The 24,210-nt window shown below is 35.1% G+C and overlaps 1 protein-coding gene across 2 annotated transcripts in view; it reads left to right on the plus strand.

Annotated features, from left to right (window-relative positions):
* The window catches only part of LOC144968950 (T-box transcription factor TBX1-like), a 55,082-nt gene that overhangs the window by 6,262 nt on the left and 24,610 nt on the right, over positions 1-24,210 (plus strand). For both annotated transcript variants that reach the window (XM_078907840.1, XM_078907841.1), the window contains exons 2-3: positions 3,531-4,244; positions 15,662-16,289. In XM_078907840.1, the coding sequence (XP_078763966.1) occupies positions 3,857-4,244; positions 15,662-16,289 (1,016 nt within the window). In that variant the 5' untranslated portion in view covers positions 3,531-3,856. The remainder of the gene's footprint in view (positions 1-3,530; positions 4,245-15,661; positions 16,290-24,210) is intronic.

Genomic DNA, 24,210 nt, shown 5'->3' on the forward strand with positions numbered 1-24,210 from the left:
TGGATTAGAGGTGACAAAATAAAGAGAAAAACCAAACTGAAACTGTACCATGCTCTTGTAAAACCGGTACTTCTGTATAACTGCGGCACTTGGGCGTTGACAAAATCCGAAGAAGAACATCTGGATGCCTTCCATCGCACACAGCTAAGAAGGGTACTGGACATCAAATACCCCAAAAAGATCTCAAATGAATCACTCTATAAGATCACAAAAGAAAGACCAATCTCCCTTGACATTTTACAACAACGATGGCAACTTTTCGGTCACATACTACGCAGGGACAAAAACATACCAGCAAACCAAGCCATGTCGGGATACTTCCAAAAACACGGGAACCTTTTCAGAGGAAGACCGATCACAACACTCCCCGTGATCCTAAACAAAAACATCACAACACTTGGACAAAGCATTAGTCTCATAACGGCAGGGGACCTTGAAAATCTGAGAACCCTAGCAGAGGACCGGCAATATTGGAGACACCTCACACAGGAAATACTGGAAACAGCCAAGGCGACCCGATCTTTCGGTCGAGACGCGAAAGGCATCTAAGTCAAGAGAAGAAGTAAATAACTTTACATAACGCATACAATAGAATGGCCAATGCCGACGTACATATATTTGCAGGTCTGATAACCAATAGCAATTATGGACTTGATTCAAGATTGTTGAACTGGACAATCATTTGCGTTGATTTGATAGTATTTTCATTTCAGCAATGAGGCCATAACAATTTGGATTATCAGACCTGCAAATAGCAGCACTCACTCAATATAATATTTCAGAATCAGAAGGGTATTTTTCCCCACATCAAGCCATATGAAAGTATGGCCATTTATTATACGGCCATTTATTATACAGCCATTTATTATACGGCCATTTATTATGCGGCCATTTATTATACTTTAAGACACCAAAATAAGACACCCGTAAGGCAACATTTAAACACGAGCTTTTATATAGCGCGATATCCACTTAAAGTGCTCAAAGCGCTTTACAAGGATCTTGGCCAACAGCAACACGTAACATGTGGAAAGAGACATCACGCCTGTTAGGCGATATTATAATTTTTTTTCCGAGAGAGACAATGCTTTTAACGGCCAGGTACTCATTTTACACATGAATACGGTGAGAGAATAAAGAGCCTTTTCTGAGGACTCAACTATGCCCCGAGCGAGGCTCGAACGCAGAACCTTCCGATCCGAAAGCAAGTGTCATGCATACCACAATACCACATAACCGCACTCTAACCAAACGCTACGTACGCTTGTCTCAGGTTCAATACATTTGGACAAGTTGGGGCGGGGAGAAGGGGGGGGGGTATCTAAATCTCTCGGAGATTGAATCTTCTAAAGAAAGTTCAATTTTGGGATAAGAATCATCAACAAGAAAAGCAGTCGGGTATAGATATATGTAAAATCAACAACTTCTTTCCATAAATCCACCATGCTCAATGCACTTCAAATATTTTAAAATTTATTTCCACAATAGGCCAATAAAAGCAAATTTTTATTTCATAGATCAAAGGTCGACTAACTGCCACGCGTCTTACTTTGACGGAGTAGCAAACTTACATTATTTGTCATGCCTATACACTACACTATACCTGTGTGTCAAGTAAAAAATTGTTTGTAAAATTCCTTGCCCAAGGACACAACAACGCTGCCATAGTTTGACAATTTTTTGTACCCATCTGGTAATTGACCATGCTCAAAATATCTTGATTAATGTTTAAATACACAACGCCTCACTCACTACAAAGGCCATTTTCGGAACGAGAGTAGCAGAATTAAACTGAATATAAAACCCAGTAACACAATTCTAGTGTAAAGATAATGATACATCCTTGAAATTTGATATAAAACATATGCAACGTCAAACTAACAGAAAAAAAAAATATATGAAAAAATAAAAACTTGTAAAATATATTTAAAAAGAATGAAAAATGAAATCAAAATGAGTCATTGACAAGAAATATTTATTATTATCTACGGAGAAAATAAACTCTACATTGTAAACAATAGATCTTCCCCTGACTCTGTCAAGCATAAAACACTCCCTACAGCTGAACAATAACATTGAAACAATACGGAGCCGTACGTGGACAAAACACAGTATCTTTATTTTGACAAAATTTAATATATATATATATATATATATATATATATATATATATATATATATATATATAGATATATATCAATACAATTAAATTACCCGGCCCCCAAAAATCTCAACTCCAAGATGACTACATACCCACTACTACCCACTAATTGGAATATCGCCTAACAGGCGTCATGTCTCGTTCTACATATCATTACGTGTTGCTGTCGGTCATGGTCCCTTTTTAAAGCGCTTTGAGCACGTTAATGGATATTACACTATATAAAATCTCAAATATTTTAAGTTTAAAAAAAGTCTCGGGTTTATAAAGTGATGAATGAATTAAACTTTTCCCCCCAAAATGAGTAAAATTGTGTTTTGTCACGTGACGGTAATACGGCGCTGATTGTTTATTATGGTAACCCTGTTTGTTATTTCTGTGGGAAAAAAAACTAGCAGTGTGGTCGCGTGAAATGTGTGTTTTGTTGCGTAGAAATTCCAATGAGCAGGGGTGCCATTAGAAGGAAACTGTTGTTGTTGTTGTTGTTGTTGTTGTTGTTGTTGTTGTTGTTATTGTTCTGCTTCTTCTTGTTGTTGTTGTTGTTGTTGTTGTTGATGTTGTTGTTGTTGTTGTTATTGTTGTTGTTGTTGTTGTTGTTGTTGTTCTTCTTCTTCTTCTTCTTCTTCTTCTTCTTCTTCTTCTTCTTCTTCTTCTTCTTCTTCTCCTCCTCCTCCTCCACCTCCTCCTCTTCCAACTCCTTCACCTCCACCCCCACACCCACATCCTCCTCCTTCTTCTCCTCCTCCGTCTCCTCTCTTTCCCACTGTCATTATCAAAGTCATCACCACCAAACCACCACCACATCATCATCTCTTTCTTGTCATCTTCCTCGTCTTCATCTCCCTCTTTCCCACCCCACCCCCTTTTCCCCTCCACACTCAGAGTTCTTCATTTCCACCTACAACTTCATTCATTACTATTACTCTTTTCTTTATCTTCACTATCTTCTCATCCCAATCAGACCATCATATTTCACTTTAATTCAGGAAATGTCTGAAGACTGAATTGTTCCGTAAGGATTATTTGTTTTATGAAATAGATGTTGCTTAGAATTTGTTTCTGCATTCATGCGTCTAGGGTCGTGATTTTTAATTTTTTGTTGTTTTATTTTTAAAAAATCATTTTATTATGCAGAGTACCGCCGGCCGCCGAGCACTATTAACGTGGATGTTTAGGTGCTATATGATTTATCTATTTATTTATTTATCTATTTATTTATCTATTTATTTATCTATTTATTTATTTATTTATTTGTTTATTTATTATTTAATAATTGAATCGTTGTTGTCATAATTAGTAACCTATTAATTCAAATAATTTAACAAATCTAAATTAGGAGGTAATTCATTTTACAATATCTTTTTTTCAGCGTGTCCGTTGATGTACCAGTCCTTTTCTCCCCGACCCAGCGACATCAGCACCTCCAATCTCACGTCATATCACTTCTTCAATCCACATCTAAGTACGCACTCAAGTAGCAACGAAGACAGAAGTGCCATCTGAAACAATAACAACAATAACCAGAAAAAAAAACAACAACAAAAGCAACGGCTACAATAGTTGTATCAGTGACATCACACAACGTAGTAACACACATGATTGCAAAATAAGTGGTGACCATGGATCTTGTATGAGACCATAAATCCACAATATTTGACGAAATAAATCTAGACCATCCAGCTAGCTAAACTCACCATGCACAGTTCTTCTCATAGCAATATCACCAGAGAAAACAGTGATACTAGCAACAGCAATATTAATAATAATAATACTAACACTTGCCTCAGCACATCACAACATCAAAGAGACAGCAATCAGAGTCCTCCAAATACAACAACAACGTTTGAGCATATTGGCAGCGGAAGATTGCTCCACAGTGGAGTCACGCCGTCGGCAACAACAACAACTGCCGCCAATAATAATAACAACAATAATAATAATATAATATCTCATAACAGTATAAGCAATATGCTGGTGCCCCCATTAACCGTGTCCAGTTCGAGTCCAAGGTCAATGACGTCATCAGAATGTAGTGGGAATGACTGGTGCTATCTCAATTCCTATGCCGTTCCACCGGAAGCGGGTAAGTGGTTCTTTTTTTTCATCATTAAATTCAGTAGATATTAAAGTGAATGGTTTTATAAAGGCCCCGGAACAAACAAAATAATAATCTGAAAATTCTTGATATACAGAGGATAACATTTTTAAAGATCTGAACTTCTATGTAGTGTAATATCCATATAGATAGTTCGAAGATGACGTCACTCAGGTCTTTGTTATTGTTTTTTGCCATCCGCGTTTATGAGTAATGCTCACTGAACTGTATCAACCCGACTATAAACGTTCATGGATACACACCGTTTTGTGTGCTGGTTCGTTATACTTCCGGATGGCAATGTTATGAGCTTCTTAGCCAAGCGCATACTATCTATAGATAGAATGAAGATGGCGTCACTCAGGTCTTTGTTATTGTTTTTTTTTTTTTTTGCCATTCATGTTTATGAGTAATTCTCACTAAACTGTATCAACCAGACTATAAACGTTCAATGTGTCACACAGTTTTGTGTGTTGGTCTGTTATACTTCCCGATGGCAATGTTGTGAGTTTCTTAGCCAAGCACATCCTATCTATAGATAGAATGCGCTTGGCCAAGGAGTTCACAATATTGCCATCCGGAAGTATAACGGACCAACACACAAACTCTGTGTAACCATGAACTTTTATAGTCTGGTTAATACAGTTTAGTGAGAACAACTCACAAACGCGGATGGCAAAAACAATAACAAAGGCCTGAGTGACGTCATCTGCATACTATCTATAGTGATAAACATGAAATAACAATATATTATAAAGATGTGAAAGTAAAATTTGCAATACCGAACACTGATGGAAAATGATAAATCTGAAAAAAGGTGCGAGTGCCAAGGTTCGATCCCCAGTTCTTTTCTTTTCTGGCTCTGTCGTATAAATTCATTTTAAGACTCCCTGTGACACACATTGGATGTTTCGTGAATATTGCGCTATATAAACGATAGAAAATAATGGGTCGCATTATTTCTCATAATGGGAACGATCTATATTCATGTTTTCGTCCAACCTAGTCATCCATCACATGATTTGTTGCTGTACAACGATTGGACATTTCTCAATGCATCTAAACACGATGCTTTGTTTATGAAAGTTGTAAACATACCCATGAGTCATGCTGAGCAAAATGACCAATGGGAGCGATCGATATTCATGTTTTCGTCCAACCAATCACATGATTTGCTGTCCAACGATTGGATATTTTTAAACAAATGTAAACACGTTGCTTTGTTTACAAAAGTTAAAAACATACCCATGTGTCAATCTGAATAAAAAGACCGAGCGTGATGTTAGATATTTAAAAAGCTGTGAACACTTTTCACTAAGTGGGTCACTATGAGCACATTTTGCAATGTGACCAATGTGACCACATGGAAATGTAATATAGATCATGCCCATTAGGATCTGGCTCATGTCAGTGATCTCAGTGAGCATTAGTCTTCAATCACACTTGTCAATGATCTAGGTGAGCACTTGACTGACTGTGGTGAGCAGCACCAATCATGACCACTAGGTCCCCTTAGTACAAGCATACGTCTTGTAAGTGTCATAACGGAACATCCGTCATAGATGATTGGTGTGTGATAAGCGGGGTTGATTGTCGGTGTGATGAATCTCCGACACTTCTATCATGATGATGATGATGATGATGATGGTTATTATTATTATTATTATTATTATTATTATTATTATTATTATTATTATTATTATTATTATTATTATTATTATTATATTATATTATTATTATCATTATTATTATCATTAATAATACTATTATTATTATTATTATTATTATTATTGTTATTATTATTATTATTATCATTAATAATACTATTATTATTATTATTATTATTATTATTATTATTATTATTATTATTATTATTATTATTATTACTATTTTCATTATTATTACTATTATTATTATTATTATTATCACTCGTATCAATATTATTATTACTGTTTTTGAATAAAAATAACTATATCACTTTTATCATCATTATTTTGACTGCTGTATTATTATATTTAGCATCAACACCATCATCATCTTCCTCATTACCGTAAGAGTCTTTTACGGATAAATAGAGAATTAAATCAAATTTTGAAAGCCTTCTTATCTATGTATTTTTAGTCAAGGGACAATATGTTTGCCGATCAACACCCTTATCGTAATTTTAGAATTTAGCACTATTACGTATCTTTAATTTTGTACATGGTGTTCATAAAATACTTCCCTGATTTTAAAGAGTTCTTATTCTAAAACCGTTGTAGATATCTAAATTTGGTTTTCACCATCTTCTAGGGAAAAGTCATCAGCCTTCACATTACATCCCCAAATTTAGCAAAATCACCCTGAACATAAATGAAATCATTTTTCTATCTTTTTATTTCGGAATGACAAAAGAGCAACGCAATCTTATTGTGTAATGTGATTGCATGAAACAAAATCGTCAAAAGATAGCTCAACAACCTTTCATAACTCAGTTTGCTGACCATCACAGGAAAACAACTTTTACTTTTTTTAAAATAGGATAATCTATATTTGAAGATATACATAGTGAGAGATTGATCACACTCCGGTCGACCGAGCGATTTTTGACGCACTGTTGCTATTCCGAAATAGAAGGAGAGAAAAATGAGGTGTTGTAAGTTTATGTTAATTTTGCTAAATTTAGTGATGTTCTATGGGTCTGTGGCTAATGGGCATAAATGTATGGCTTTTTCATAGAAGATAGTGAAAACCAGAAGTAAATATCAATAACGGTTTTAGAAAAATGAGTCTTTGAAATCCGGGAAATACTTTATGGAAACCCTGTATTTGTTTATTTTCTATATGTATATAAATCTATGTATATTTAAATCTTTGTATCTATATATCTATTTATTTATTAATTGGGAAATATAAACATAGCACGCAGTACATAATCGTATGTACATAATATTATATTATATATCTTATATTAAGACCCGAGGGTGGAAGGGGGGGGGGCGATAGCTCAGTTGGTAGAGCACTCGCTTCGCAATCAAAGGGACCGAGATCGAAACAGGGTGCAGTCGATATTTTTTTCTGACCCTCCCCCCCCTCCCCCCTCGTCGTACCCAGCACTGCGATAGACAAGCGTCCTATCAAAAGGGTAGCAAGCAATTGCTATTGTCCGGGACAAATTCCGGTTCCATAAAAGACTACTATTTTTTATATTAAGACAACAAAGCCAAACATCGCTTTGCTGTTGCGAATTTCCCTTATTCATCCTAGCAAATCCTTTGTGTTTTTCAATATTTGAAGATTGTGTTTCCGTGGCTGTGTTGAGGTACCGTGTTGAATTCCTAACACGACCTAAACTGGATCCTGGTGTTAGAATATTTCGTTAAGCATGTCGACAGAAGCCCCATAGGAAAAACGTTCTGCTCACATTTTCATCTGTCCATCCAGTATTGATTGAGTGGCTGGGTGTGTTTGATCTGGTGGAAAGTATTTTGCGATAGATTTTCTACTTATCCAAAAAGTAGCTATCAAATTTTACGGCCCGTGATTTAACGCTACAGAAAATAAAATCAAATCTGGTTCCATGGACCTTATTAATAATAAAAAGAAAATGATTCATTACATTTATATAACGCATTTTAAAATCTAAATAATGTTCAATGCACATATTGCTCCAAAAGATCAATTTTTTCAAGTTTTGTGGAATGGTTTATAGTACAAACGCCACTTTGAATCCAACGTGATTTTTCCTATAAATGACCCATTAGAAGCCTATGTATCTCGATGGGCGACGGTAAAAGTGTAAAAATATTTAAAACCTGCTCACTAGCCACGTGCAGTCTTGGTCCATGCTCTCGATCTGTCTTTAACCGTGAGTGCTATCTGAAACAGGTGCCTCAACGGTAGGGCCTGTCATGTGAGAGATAAGAGAGCCCTAAGTGATGAAGAGGGCTCATCATTGGACTTAGAACGCGATAGGCATGGGGTCAAACCAGACTACCTAGAGTGGAGGAAGATAATGATACTCTGGACTCGGATATAACGATGTGGGCGGGGCTGAGGATCAGCATTTGTTATATCCAGTCACTTTTTAAAGGAAAGTTGGAATAAGTCAAGATAATTAGTAAAGGTAAAATAATAAAGCCCCCCCCCCCCCCACTCCTCGAAATGCTAAAATGTAAACATTATAAAAACAGTAAACAACCCCACCCCGCCCCCACCGACCCCCCCCCCCAAAAAAAAAACAAACTAGAAAATAAAACAAACAAACAAACAAAGAAACAAGGATAGAGAGTAAGAAATATATCAGAAATATATAAGAAAAAAACCCAACAAGAACATAGCATAAAGAATTTTAGATCGTTAATTCATGAATTTCGTTATACCCGATTTAATATTTCTCGGATCCATTGTATTTGTTATCTACAAAGATGAGCTAAAATTATAAGAAATGTGTAGAATAGTCTGACTTATTGACTTAAAGCAATTCTCTTGTAAGGTCATCAGACACTGCAGTGTTTCATAACTCTAAAAGCTCTCCATTCGCTTCTATTCTGGAGGTGCATCTCAAAATTTTAAACTCTTTCTAATATGTCAACTATCATTAAATTGTTGAATCACGATGATGATGATGATGATGATGATGATGATGATGATGATGATGATGAACTAAATATGATGATGACGGCGACGACGACGATGATGATGATGATGATGACAATGATGATGAATTGACTAATGATGATGAACTGATGATGATGATGATGATGATGATGATGATGATGATGATGATGATGATGTTGATGATGATGATGATGATGATGATGATGATGATGATGATGATGATGATGATGATAATAATGATGATGACGATGATAATAACGATTCACGTTAACGCGGATCGCCGTTTCTGTCTTAATTGTTGAATTACTTGTATTTTTTAGATTTCCATGCACCAAACACTTTCTTTTTATGTTACTATCTACTATCTCAGATAATTTTCCCACCAAAAAAAAAACATGCGCGACTGCATCATAAATCGTTCCACTGTTTGTACAAAGTGAATGATAATACTGATAATAAACATAAAAACCAACTGCAATTTTTCAATCTGAGTTTGGGAGTTTTCCCATGGGACTGACAGATTAGGGCAAGTTGTGATTTTATCAGCTTTTACTATAGACAAATTGTGAGAAAGGTAATGTTTCGACATTAAACTCTTCTTCAGCTACATCTGAGGATAAAATGTTATATATATTTTTTATTTGATGTTTTGTAAACTACTCTCGAACTACTCTGGGCATATTTTTCTTTGATGATTTACATTCATTTACTTTAGGCATTTAATTTAATAAAAACACATCTCATTTTTATACATAACTGCCTCTAAGAGCGTCTCATAAGTGGCTTATGATGTAAAAGATTGTACAACATATCACATACAATGCTCAATTATGTATTACTATTAACTTAGAATGGGAAAAGGTAACCATTCCAACCAGATTTGGAAGCACCAAGGGACTTTGCACCCTTAGATGGAGTTGAAGGGAATGTGAACATTTAGTTGGAGTTGAAGGGAATTTGAACATTTAGTTGAAGTTGAAGGGAATTTGAACATTTAGTTGAAGTTGAAGGGAATTTGAACATTTAGTTGGAGTTGAAGGGAATTTGAACATTTAGTTTTAGTTGAAGGGAATTTGAACATTTAGTTGGAGTTGAAGGGAATTTGAACATTTAGTTGAAGTTGAAGGGAATTTGAACATTTAGTTGGAGTTGAAGGGAATTTGAACATTTAGTGGGAGTTGAAGGGAATTTGAACATTTAGTTGAAGTTGAAGGGAATTTGAACATTTAGTTGGAGTTGAAGGGAATTTGAACATTTAGTTTTAGGTGAAGGGAATTTGAACATTTAGTTGGAGTTGAAGGGAATTTGAACATTTAGTTGAAGTTGAAGGGAATTTGAACATTTAGTTGGAGTTGAAGGGAATTTGAACATTTAGTTGGAGTTGAAGGGAATTTGAACATTTAGTTGGAGTTGAAGGGAATTTGAACATTTAGTTGAAGTTGAAGGGAATTTGAACATTTAGTTGGAGTTGAAGGGAATTTGAACATTTAGTTGGAGTTGAAGGGAATTTGAACATTTAGTTGGAGTTGAAGGGAATTTGAACATTTAGTTGGAGTTGAAGGGAAATCCAGAAATTGGTCGGCTAGAATTCAAATGATTGCTCTCACTGAAAACGTGTCGGTCCTAGGTCCCTCTTCATCTTTTGAACAAAACAAATTTACATAATCAACACATTAAAACTAAAGAGGTGATATTTAAAAACTTGCTAATTCGGATTATCATCAGTCAGAGAAAAATGTGCAATATTTATCATTCATTTAGTGAATTTTACAGGAAGATAATAATACTCGTTTTGTTTGCCTAAAGAACGATACCCTGAGTATCTTTAAACTTTGAATTTTCTCTTCAGGTTCTGAGGTGTCCACAATATTGTTTGAGGGGCGTTAACCGTAGCCTTCGTAAACTGACACTGACCAAAAAATGACGTCAAAAGACAAGTCTTTGGCCATAAAAGATAGGTCAACTAATGAAATAACTTGTTTCCTTGAGCTCTACTAACGACAACTCAATAGGCGGTGCAAAAAAAAAAACTCAAACTATAAGTCCTTGCGGGTTCTAGTGTCAGGCTATAAGTGAACGATGGCTGCGCGTTAACTCAATTTTTATGCGTTTTATGATATGACTTGGCACTTGTCATGGTTTGAAAGTCATTCCCTCAATTTAACTCTACTGACTGCCTTAGGGGTTTTCCGTATCTTAACTAAAAATACAATAGATGCTGTGCGCTTGGCTTAGAAACTCACAACATTGCCATCCGGAAATACAACGGACCAACAAACTAAACTTTGTGTAACCTTTAACGTTTTTATAGATAGAACGAAGATGACGTCACTCAGGTTTTTGTTATTGTTTTTTGCCATCCATGTTTGCGAGTAATTCTCACTAAACTGTATTAACCAGACAAAAACGACCAAGATTACACACAGTTTTGTATGTTTGTCCGTTATATTTCCTGATGACAATGTTGTGAGTATCTTAGCCAAGCGCACACCATCTATATCGTAGTGTAATAACTAAATATGCTTTAAGTGATTAACAGGAGCTTTAAAATACGGTGATTTTGTTTCGTAGGATGCATTTTACTGTCTAGAATCTAGCTATAGGGAATGAGATTATCGGAAGAGTAGCGTCCCTTGATTGGACGTCAGCCATAGTCTGTGACGTCACCGGCGGAAAAGTTATTAGAGAAAGAACGTCATGTTGGTTGTGCGCATGCGTCTCTCGTCCTCGCATAGTTTTAAGGGTTGCTTTTTATGATGTAGAATGCTAAAAAAAATAGCACACCATTTTTTATGTAAATTGTAAGGTAAGAATTGACATAACAGTATGTAATACATATTATTTCTGTATCTAAATTTTTATTGCCATCGCTGTTTTATTAATTTGATACATACATGTGTGATTCGTCAAATCTAAACAAATTCCCACCACTAAAATTCAAACTCCTAGTAATAGTCCTGTATCGTGAACATTAAATAACTGAATCGTAATAAACAACTGCAATGTTTTTACAAAGTCTAATGATGATGACGATAAGGTACATAAAACCCGTCAGTAATTTTTCAACCGTGACGTGCCATGCTCATAAGTTTCACTCACTCTTTGGGTTTTGGGGTGACTACAATATTAACCTTTTACCTGCCAAGCTGAATTCATTTCCTACAGTCACGATTCTACCCGTTATTAACCCCCTCCCTACCACCCATAGTAAAACCGTCACATTTGTTACGATGCAGCCAACTTTATTGTCATTCTTCTTTCTTTTGTACATCGTAATATTTGAACAAAAATGTTTGCTATAGTTAAAGTATAGTAAAACTGTGTTGAAGAGCTCGTTTAGCAGAAAAAATATATGTATCTATAGCAATAACAGATTTTGTGTTTGAGCGAAATAAACCTATTTTTTGTATAGATTAGGTGTGAAGTTTTGGGGAAAATCCGGAAAATGGCCGGTAAGGACAGAGTTAATCTGTTTTTCGCCCCAGACTTTGTTGTTTTCACCAAGAGAGCGAAGTAGCTGGTTTGATCGATATTGAGCCTCATTGCTCTTGCAGCACTCTTGGTGAAAATGACCAGAACTGATTACAGACTTAAATTGGACCCCACTAGTAAAGGGATTAGGGATGGTATAAAAACGCTTCACGTATACATAAAATGTGCATACCGTTCTATTTATATTTTGAGTATTATATCAGACAAAGTGAGCACTGCATGTAGCTTCAACATCGGCAGTGAGTGGCTTGCCCACAACAATCCCTGACGCGGGCTGATACAACACATTTTTTTTTCTCATTTCAAATACCAATCGAGTAAGATTACCCTGAACTTGTCATAAAGCCCTAGGTCGGACTCTTCCTAGAAATGTCAAGTTTGAGATATATTGATAATTGAAGAGTCGCTTAATTAATCAATTTTTGAGAATACGTTTATTTTGGGATCAAAATGAAAAAATGAGTTTAGTCAGAGTACGGTGGAAGTACAGTTTAGCTACCATTCATTTACTATGTAGCGGGACTGGTTGATGATTTTACTCACTCTCCGCTGGCGTGGTAGAATGCACGTGCATTCTGGAGCTGCCACGGTGTGAGTCTGGTTTGTGTTAAGTAGATGAAGAAAAGATTATTCATCGCGTCTCCCCGTGTCTCGCAGATTATCAGCATCTGAGATGGTGCAATAGTGAAACTTGAGACAATAATTTGTCAAATTATTGTGTGGAGTATATCATGCCAAATATTTTGATAAAAATTGGCTGAAATATTTTACGCGAATTTCCAGCACAAATATTTTATTAATTCTTACAAGGGGTCTGAATAATGCAATGACGTGTTATAGCAATCAGAGTAGTAATCAGTATATAGAGGCATGGGATATAGTCCATATCAGAGCCATTAGGTTAGTGGAACGGGAGATCATCCTGATTTCTGTGGTGCAATGTTAAAATTGTTTGCTTCCTTTAGATAGGATGCTCGTCTATTGCAAAGTAATTTCAGTTCGATATAACAGATCCAGCTATAAATCACCGCAGAGTGGACAGAGACAATGTGTACAAAAACCCTTTCCCAAGGCCACTCCACATTGATATCAACTTGTTCGCTCGAATACTAGAATATTATTTTGGTCTTGTTGTGCGGATTGTCCGAGAGGCGTGGTTATCTAGGTGTCTATTGACCCACCTTAGGACTTAAGTAATAACAAGGTCAGAATCACCCGACTCCGGATCGGACAAATTTCATTTAGTCACCGTTTCTTTCAAGACAGGGACGATCGAAAAATATCTCTGTAGAAACAGTAACTGTGACCTCATTGTTCGATATTTTCTAATCGAATGTGCAGAAATGGTAAATATGTATTCTTTTTTAAAACCTGCAAATTCCACGATTTTACAAAATTTTAAACAAATGTTTATTCAGATAGAACTCAGTGGGGCAGCAATATCCAGTCTGGGCCGATTACATGTGATGAAAGCTAGAAGTGGGCACTTGAATGACCTAATACAACAGTGTTGAAATCGCCATTAAACATTGCCTCCAAAACAACAACACCAACGATAAGAACAAGAACAAATGCAAAATAACGCACACAAAAAACTCAACACACACACACGCGCGCGCGCGCGCACACACACACACACATATATCCAAATATTCCGTTTTCTGTGAAATGAAATGGATAATAATAATTGTGAATAAAATTATTGTCTGCCGCAAAGAATTTTCTGACAGACTTGACATGAGACTCCTCTACCCAGTCATAGCTGTGGAGTCTCTCACTGACATAAATAATAATAATAATAATAATAATAATAATAATAATAATAATAATAATAATAATAATAATAATAATAATAATAATAATAATAATAATAATAATAACATTCCCGTTATTCATCCCCAAGGGGAAATTTGTCTTTACGGTCTATATCAAGGGAAGACTGGAATAACCCAGGCGTCAGCCGCAGTGCAGCGCCGCAAACTGAGCTAGGGCGAGGTGACTTGCTCAAGGCCACACAACGAGGCGGGTAGTCGAACTTGGTACAATTTGGGTACGAAGCAAAGACCGTGCCACTCACTGAGCCTCGCTGTCCCAATTCCGAAGATTAAACAACAGGTAGATTACTTAATGAAAATGCGATTCCCAAACAAATTAAATATCGTAACGATGTACCAAAACTACCAACGGATGGCGATAAAGACGCAATAAATGGTACAAACGTACCTTGCTTGCACACAACAATCCCACACAACCACACGCCGCGTGACGTCACTTGACAGCACTTCTGGTTCCGGTAATGAGTCGTGCAGGCGCAGAATATTTCTCCTGCAATGACGTCAGGCCATTAGCGATCTCAGCACCTCCTGGTGTGCCGAGTGCCTCTCAGGGGAGAGAATCATGTCGGACTTGAGTACTTGTCTTGTGCATGGAGAGGCAGAGGAGCTGGAGTGGCAGTTTAATGGATGGCTAGTGTCAGTCCGATGATGAGCGTGGTTCAGATCCATCTATTTTCTTAACTGTCTGGAGGTCGAGGTTTGGATGACCATGACTATAGAATGATGTGGTGATTTCCATTGAATGAAACGTTTCATTACCAATGTTATTGATGACCTATATATCATTATACTACTAATGCCTCTTCTTGCAGTAAAGACATGCTTCAATGTTCTTTCATGGAGGAATAGAATAGAGAGGCAGAGGAGCTGGAGTGGCAGTTTAATGGATGGCTAGTGTCAGTCCGATGATGAGCGTGGTTCAGATCCATCTATTTTCTTAACTGTCTGGAGGTCGAGGTTTGGATGACCATGACTATAGAATGATGTGGTGATTTCCATTGAATGAAACGTTTCATTACCAATGTTATTGATGACCTATATATCATTATACTACTAATGCCTCTTCTTGCAGTAAAGACATGCTTCAATGTTCTTTCATGGAGGAATAGAATCAACAATAAAAACATTCATAAAATGAAAATTACGAAATTGTTGATTATTATTATTATCGCTAATAATAATAATAATAATAATAATAATAATAATAATAATAATAATAATAATAATAATAATAATAATAATAATAATGATAATAATAATAATAATAATAATAATAATAATAATAATAATATTGAGAGTGATTTTACACTTCCAATGATATTGGAACCACTATTTTTTTGGACATTACATCTTTGTTCTATTACTCTTTTAAGTAAACATTGTGATAAAAGTCTCACGCCGGTAGGCAGGGGATAGGAGCACTATGTTCCAAAGACTAAATTATAGTTAATAAGAGTCTGTTTGTCTTTTTTTTTCCAGCGTGTATCAATAACCAAAGGATGGGTAGCTCTGCTATGGGGAGAATACTGTCATCATACATGCCTCCTCCATCATCTCAAGACGATCAAGATTTACTCACAGCCACTACCTCAGCAACACCAACCCAATCCTTATCATCATCATCATCGTCATCCTCTTCGTCGCACCATCCTTCATTCCTTCAACTTTCTTCCTCAGCACCAATCTCATCATCCTCGTCCTCATCATCTCCCCCGACATCCTCTTCGTCTTCTTCAACAGTGTTACTAACATCATTATCATCAACATCATCTTCTTTGCCGTCGTCATCGTCATCTTCATCAACAGCAACAACATCCCCAAATTCAAATTCAACGGTAACGAAAGGAGAAGAAAACAACAGGGAATCTCCAAATGGACAACAACAACATCAACAAAGTGATATAGCACCACCACCGCCACCATCTACAACGACATCATCATCAACAGATGGAGACAAAGAGAGGATATTCTCTAACCCCAAACCAGAGTCCCCTCCCAAGCCACTCCACCCAAAAGTGATGACGGTGAATGTTCAGCTTGAGATGAAACAACTATGGGACGATTTTAACAGCCTGGGCACTGAGATGATTGTCACCAAACTTGGCAGGTAAGAAATGGGATTTAATAGTCTGATGTCACGTCCGCCCGGTGTAGCACGCCAGAATGACTCTATCGCCAAAAAGACGCGTCCGCCATTGTTCCGATAGTTAAGATCCAGTTACTAAGTTATTATGCGTCATTGCGAGGGAAGTGACGTCCCAACTGTTGAACCGTATTGGAAAGGGGAATATTCTCCTTAACTAAAATATTATGTAACTGTTGGTGCTTGAAACTCGAAGAAATAAAACCAAAACAACAACAGTCAAATTGAAGGCTTGGAAGTTTCAATGTAAGGCCTTAACAGCACAATCCTGTCATCTCTCACTCTTCCTTTGTGTTTCATTCATCGTGTTTTCTTGATAAATTAAATGGAAAACCCGAAATATCACAATAATACGTCCTCGTTAATAACATTGAAGCTTCTATTCAATTTAACTATTTTCATTTAAACTAAATATTATCAACTTCTACGTGGCGCATTTTCATAATATTCACGCTCAATGCGCATATTTGTATTATATCCATAATGAATACTCTTGTCAGGTGATGATCGACAGATTTTATGGATAAAAAGGATAAGAAATGAATTTAAAATAAAAAAAATAATATGTTACTATTACTCTGCCCCGTGAATGTTTATGTTTAAAATCTCAGCAGCTTTTTATAGTTAAGATTAAAATTGAATATGTATGATGAGGTTCACTGTGACATAGCAATTGGTTACAAAATGGTAAGATTTCATGTCGGATGAGTGCAGATTTAGTGTTTGGTTGGTATCGTAGTTCAATTAACCGGTTACCGGTATAAAGTTTGTTTTTTTTAAACGCACGTCCTTCGACGTGGTATCATTAATTACGCATTCCATGAAGGAATTTAGATAATCAATTAAAAAAAGGACAACAACGTTGGATTATTATTTTTATTACTATTATTATTATTATTATTATTATTATTATTATTATTATTATTATTATTATTATTGTTATTATTATTATTACTATTATTATTATTATTATTAATATTATCATTATTATTATTATTATTATTATTATTATTATTATTATTATTATTATTATCATTTATTATTATTATGATTATTATTATCATTATTATTATTATTATTATTATTAATATTATTATTATTATTACCATTATTATTATTATTATTATTATTATTATTATTATTATTATTATTATTATTATTATTATTATTATTGTTATTATTATTATTACTATTATTATTATTATTATTTTTTTTATTAATATTATCATTATTATTATTATTATTATTATTATTATTATTATTTATTATTATTATTATTATCATTATTACTATTATTATTATTATTATTATTATTATTATTATTATTATTTTATAATAAATATAATAATAATAATTATTGTTATTATTATCATCATCGTCATCATCATCATCATCATCATCATCATCATCATCATGATTATTATTATTATTATTATTATTATTATTATTATTATTATTATTATTATTATTATTATTATTATTATTATTATCATTATTATTATTATTATTATTATTATTAATATTATCATTATTATTATTATTATTATTATTATTATTATTATTATTATTATTATTATTATTATTATTATTATCATTATTATAGTCTATTTTCGAAAGACCAGTGAGGTCTTACCGGCATGTAGCTGGTTATTTTGCACCTTATAGGGTTTGAATAATCTAAGTAAAGAGCCATTTTCATGGACTCAGCATTGCAATGCGCTACACCAAATCTGGACTCGAACCTTCGTCATGCGGGTCGAAAATCGAGTGTCATAGCACAAGAACACAAAATACCAAAGTTAGAGCAATGGAATCAACAATGTGCGGCTATGTGGTCTAGTGGTATGACACTCGCTTTCGGATCGGATGTCCTGGGTTCTAGCCTAGCTCGGCGCATAGTTTAGGCCTTGGAGAAGGCTCTTTTCTCATATTCTCTCACCGTACTCAGATGTAAAATGAGTACCTGGTCGTTAACAACGTTGTCTCTGTCCGAAAAAAATTGTAATATCGCCTTAACAGGCGTCATGTACCGTCCTACATGTTAAATGTTGCTGTTGACCAGGGACCCCTTGTAAAGCGCTTTCATCACGTTTAGTGGATATTGCGTTATATAAAAGCTCAGTTTTTTTTCAAACAATTAAAGAACCGTTTGTTTATTTTTGCACTTGAGTATGGTGAGAAAAATGAGTAAAGAGCTATTTACAAGGATTCAACTTTGCGCTGCACTACACCACAGCACGGCTGGACTCAAACCTTCGACATTCAGATCGGAAGTCGAATTTTATGTCACTAGACACGCAAACCTCACACTTAGAACACAATGCAATCAACATCTAAGGAGGTGGCCCGTGTTTACCCCTTTGTTTGTAAATGTAATCGTGTCACGCAAGTTTACCAAAGAAACATTTCAATTTTCCGTGTCTCAGGTATTATAAAGCTAAACACCGAAGAGTCAAATTTAACTACATAGATAAAATCAAGTGTCAATTACGGCAAATGTTTCCGTTCTACGTTACCAGCAAAAAAGGCTTATTTTAAAAAAAAATCTGGCCAGAATTTTTTTAACATCAATTATCCATGCATTAATTATATGAACATCAGCTTGAAAAAAAATTCTTTAAAAACCTGAAACTTTTCTGGCGTCTAAGGTTTCAGAATTTGAAGAAATTGGAGGTTTATCCTACTGCGGCCATATTTGAAATTCTAATTTTCTGACCAGAATGAAAGAAAACCCAACTTTTTGGCAATGTGCGACAGCTTTGGCTAACAGGGCAATTTTTTAAAGAGATGTGGAATTAGCCGGTTTCCGTGTAATTAGCCGGTTTTAATTGGCTGCGCGCCATTACATTTCATTTGCTTGTCGTTCTCCAATTTAAACGTAACGTCTCTTTCACTGCTTTTTAATGACTCAAGGGTGGTAAATCTGTACTCACTCTCACTCCTTCCGATGGGAGTGATTTCCTCTTTCTTTTTCTTACCGTGACGTGTGACATGATAAGAAAATGGATAAAATCGAAAGAACGACAGAGGATGAATTAATTGAAAATGTGAGAAGACTTAACGATTTCTTCTTCTTCTTCTTCTTCTTCTTCTTCTTCTTCTTCTTCTTCTTCTTCTTCTTCTTCTTCTTCTTCTTCTTCTTCTTCTTCTACTACTACTACTATTACTTCTATTACTACAACAACAACAACAACTACTACTACTACTACTACTACTATTACTACTACTACTACTACTACTACTACTACTACTACTACTACTACTACTACTACTACTACTACTACTACTACTACTACTACTACTACTACTACTACTACTACTACTACAACAACAACTACTACTACTACTACTACTACAACTACAACAACAACAACAACAACAACAACAACAACTGCTACTACTACTACTACTACTACTACTACTACTACTACTACTACTACTACTACTACTACAACTACTACTATTACTACTACTACTACTACTACTACTACTACTACTACTACTACTACTACTACTACTACTACTACTACTGCCACCAACACCACCACAACTACTGTCTTATATCAAAATTATACAATGACAGGATTTAAATCCGCACATCACAACAAATTCAAATGTCAGCGCTCGTTGTCTGGAGTAAAAATAAAAAAAGAACAACATATTTTATTTTAGATTTAAGCCACAGACAACGTTCAGAATAGACACAATCTTCAGATAAGATATCAAATCAAAGAACTATAAAGTTTATATTACGCCACACGTTATAAAGAGGAGCTTGGTCGGTTTTTTTTTTATATATAAAAAATAGTTGTTTCCGCTCTTCAAAGAAAAACGTTGTGATTAGTTTTCTGTTCGCTTTTAATTAATTTTCATTGGGTTTTTTTTTTAGACTCAGCTATTCTTAATTGGAGAAAAATCGAGTTTCCGTACTTGAACATTGAACCAACAATTGTCTGGTTTGAATCAGGAAGTTATTTATTTTATATTTAAAAAAAAAAAGAAATTTTACATTTATTTGTCTTTTACAAAATCATGGCAGTTGTTGATATGAATCGATTGAGCATCTTGTCCAGCTGAGAGCCTTTATGTTCGCAACCATGTTTGGATTTAACAGAATAATTTTTTAAAAAAGAAACAAACGACCCGGAAAACAACCAACTAATTAAAAAACAAAAACAAGCAACAATCAAGACAAAATTGTTCAACAAGATCTACTACAAAAATTCGTGCCTTAAACTTCCAAACGACATCAAAGATATCGGCACAAGAACTACGAGGGGACACACAGCAAGAGTAACCATCCCAACATCAAAAACAGACGCCCACATGTATTCGTTTTTCCTTCCACTGCTCGACTATGGAATAGCCTCCCAGCTGAAGTGGCTGAAAACGGTTGCCAACATGCCTTCACGCGATTGCTGGAGTTCACAACGTGACTTTTTAATCTATGTGGTTTTAGTATTATGTGCAGAGTTTTAGCAAGTTTAAAATGTAGAACACTACAAACTGTGGAGTGATCCTCGACAATATTGGAGGTTTCCACAAGACGAAGAAGAAGAAGAAGAACTCCCTGCTCCAGCCCCCCAAAAAACAACATTTTTTAAAATCAAGACATCTGATCAAACAGTTAAATTCAACATTAATTGATGTTCTGTTGTTATTTCCGAACCCATATTATATTATAATTTCAACTGCCTTATAGTGATGCATATTGTTACATTATACTAAGAATGTACGCAGTAACTGCTTACGGGAAGACGATGTAAAAAGTACACATACATATCCTTACACTGCCGTATTCTTTTTTTTTTTTCTTAAACAACACATTTTCAACATTTTGGCCAGAAAATTCATCCTTCCAATATCCATCCATTTCAACCTCCCTCATCTTGTCAAAAACTATCAAACCTGGGACTTCAATAACAACGAGTTTCTGTGTACACTTTTTAAAATGTGTTTTTCTACAGATTATTTCAGAACAAAATAAACACGTTAATAATTCATTCCAAACGCATAACGCATAAGGCATAATATCTACACTAACTTTACGATTCTACGAACATTGTTATTCTTTCTCGTCGTTATTTTGGTATGATAACCCTATACGCTTGTCCCGCATTCGTCCTCGTGTTTGTATTACGAAGTTATTGTTTATTCTAGCGTGGATCAGAGTTTGTATTTTATGAGGCCTGCCATTTATCTCAGAACATTTTTTGTTGTTGTCTTTGCGACAATTTTGACAGACTGGAACGGCGGCGGTTTTCCAATTGTTCACCGCTCAGGTTCAACCAGATAAGCTCTTATTATTCAAATATTAGTGTTCTGATTTGCCGAGAGATATTAGAAAATTAGAAACAATTAATGACACAAGAATTTCTTGCTGTACGTTTGATAAAGCTTGAAAGACTGTTTTCTAACATTTGAATTGAGAATGACTTGGAATTTGTGAGTTGTAAATATCGTATATACGTCTACATATCTAGTGCATTAGATTGTAAATTTTCCTCCGAAGAACAAGTAAAAACGTTTTCTCGTTCAGAACTGAAATCATAATGTTTTGGTAGCTTTTTATATTTATGACTTAGAACTCAGACCGTAGATTGTTAATTAACTATCGCATTTTTCTTTTAAAGGCCCCTCGATTTTCCAACAGAAGTTTATATAATATTATTGCTTAATTGTATTTCTCTTGCTCCTACCCTCTCTCTCCTCCTCATCCTCCTCCTCCTCCTCTTTGTCGTCTTCTCTCTCTCTCTCTTATCTCTCTCTCTCTCTCTCTCTCTCTCTCTCTCTCTCTTCCTGTCTCTTTCTCTAGTATATTATAATAATTGGTGATGCGCAAAAAAGTCAGAAGCCTTTGTTATTGATTTGATCTTCATTACGTTTTTATATGTTATGTCAAGCTAGGTATAAAATCATAAATTTGGTCTCCACTCAAAACTTTTGTGTATTTATTCATATATTATACAAACATTTTTGGTCTTCAACTTTATCATTCATTCATTCATTCATTAATTCCTTCATTCATTCATTCCTTCATTCATTCATTCATTCATTCATACATTCATTTATTCATTTATTCATTCATTCATCCATTCATTCATTCATACATTCATTCATTTTTTCATTCATTCATTCATTCATTCATTCATTCCTTCATTCATTCAATCATTCATTCATTCATTCATTCATTCAATCATTCATTCATTCATTCATTCATTCATTCATCCATTCATTCATCCATTCCCACACTAATTACTCATTCTCAGACCAATCATTCATTCACACATCAATACGTTTATGAATGAAACGACAAACCAAAACACTCGACAAGCTACCTGCGTATTTATCTTATTCTCCTGACACTTACACGCTTTGCCAACTTTCTCCATTTATTTCTTTAAAATATAAAAACAAACATTTCTTCTTGATCCGTGTAACAAACACGTTCCTTTTAAAATTGTATTGTTTATCACGACGTTTGGAAAAAAAACTGAGATCAGTGAGAACTGACTAAGCTCTCAAAAAGAAACACAACTCTGATGCTATGCGTTTAGCCAAAATGCTCATATAATCCACCAGCCGGATAAAACGTACCAACAAAGAAAATTATATATGTAACCTTAAACGTTTATATTGTGAGTGATCGAATTTAGTGGAACTACTTATAGAAATGGTTGGCTAAAAACAGTAACAACGAGATGAGTGGCGTCGATTTCGTTCCTTCTACAGTACTGTGTATTGGTAGGATTCATCTGAGGACATGTGTTGTGAGTATCTTACCTAAACGCATAACATTTATAGGGACCTGTTCTCTATCCAGCATTCCTCTATGAGTCCTCCCCTCCCTCCCTCTCCCTCCCTGCTTCTCTCTCTCTCCCTTTCTCTCTGCACACACAAACACACACACACACACACACACACACACACAACTACAAACGGCAGAGAGAGAGAAAGAGAGAGAGAGAGAGAGAGAGAGAGAGAGAGAGAGAGAGAGAGAGAGAGAGAGAGAGAGAGAGAGAGAGAGAGAGAAAATGAGAATAACTTAGAATGCAAAACCAATAGATAGATATTAGTCCAATCAAAATACGGGATTAATGACAACCCCGCAAGCTCGCTCGGACAAATATAGCTGGTGTTTACAAATAAGAAAATACACAAAGATGATGTTACTCTCGTCCTTGTTTTTCTTTAGTCTCGTATTTACATCGAAGATATATCTAGAGGGTTTGCTAGTAACCACTAAATGTTTCGGGATACAGAGGGCAAGAATCTTCCTCCTTTCATATAAACCGACAGGCTCAGTCAAATGGAGCATTATTATTGTCGAAACCAGGTAAGAAAAATTATGGCTCCTTACTGATAGTCTTTGATTCAGTTTTAACCAGTTAAATCTGCCTTACTCCAGAAAGACACGTATTTGAACATTTGGTCAGAAAATTCGTCATTCAAAATATTAATTTAAATCACCCTCATCATGGCCAAAACAGACACCCCCCTCAAACCTGGGACTTTGCGAAGGTGTGTATGAAACAGTGCTAGACAATACTGAAAGAAAAATACAAGAAAAATCATCGAACCTCAGACCATCTCCTTTCCTGTAGTCTTCTTTCTGCTTTTTCTGGCACTGTTTTATATACATCTTTTTAGGTGTGATTTGTAATGCCACATCCTTTCATTACAGATGTTTGCCTAACCCGGGAATTTGTGGTTTACAATTGTGCGTACATAGAAGTTTAATAAATAATATGAATATATAAATTTACCAGTAGGAGATATAAAATGTTTAACTGTAGAAATAAGAACGGGACGGGAAGGACAATATTTGCTTTGTAACATTGAGTTAGGGAGATGTCCAACCTTTATGTACTGTAAATGTTGCTGC

This window comes from Berghia stephanieae, chromosome 3, assembly GCF_034508935.2.
Source record: "Berghia stephanieae isolate SIO BIC M18660-M18661 chromosome 3, UCSD_Bste_1.3, whole genome shotgun sequence".
NCBI lineage: Eukaryota > Metazoa > Mollusca > Gastropoda > Nudibranchia > Aeolidiidae > Berghia > Berghia stephanieae.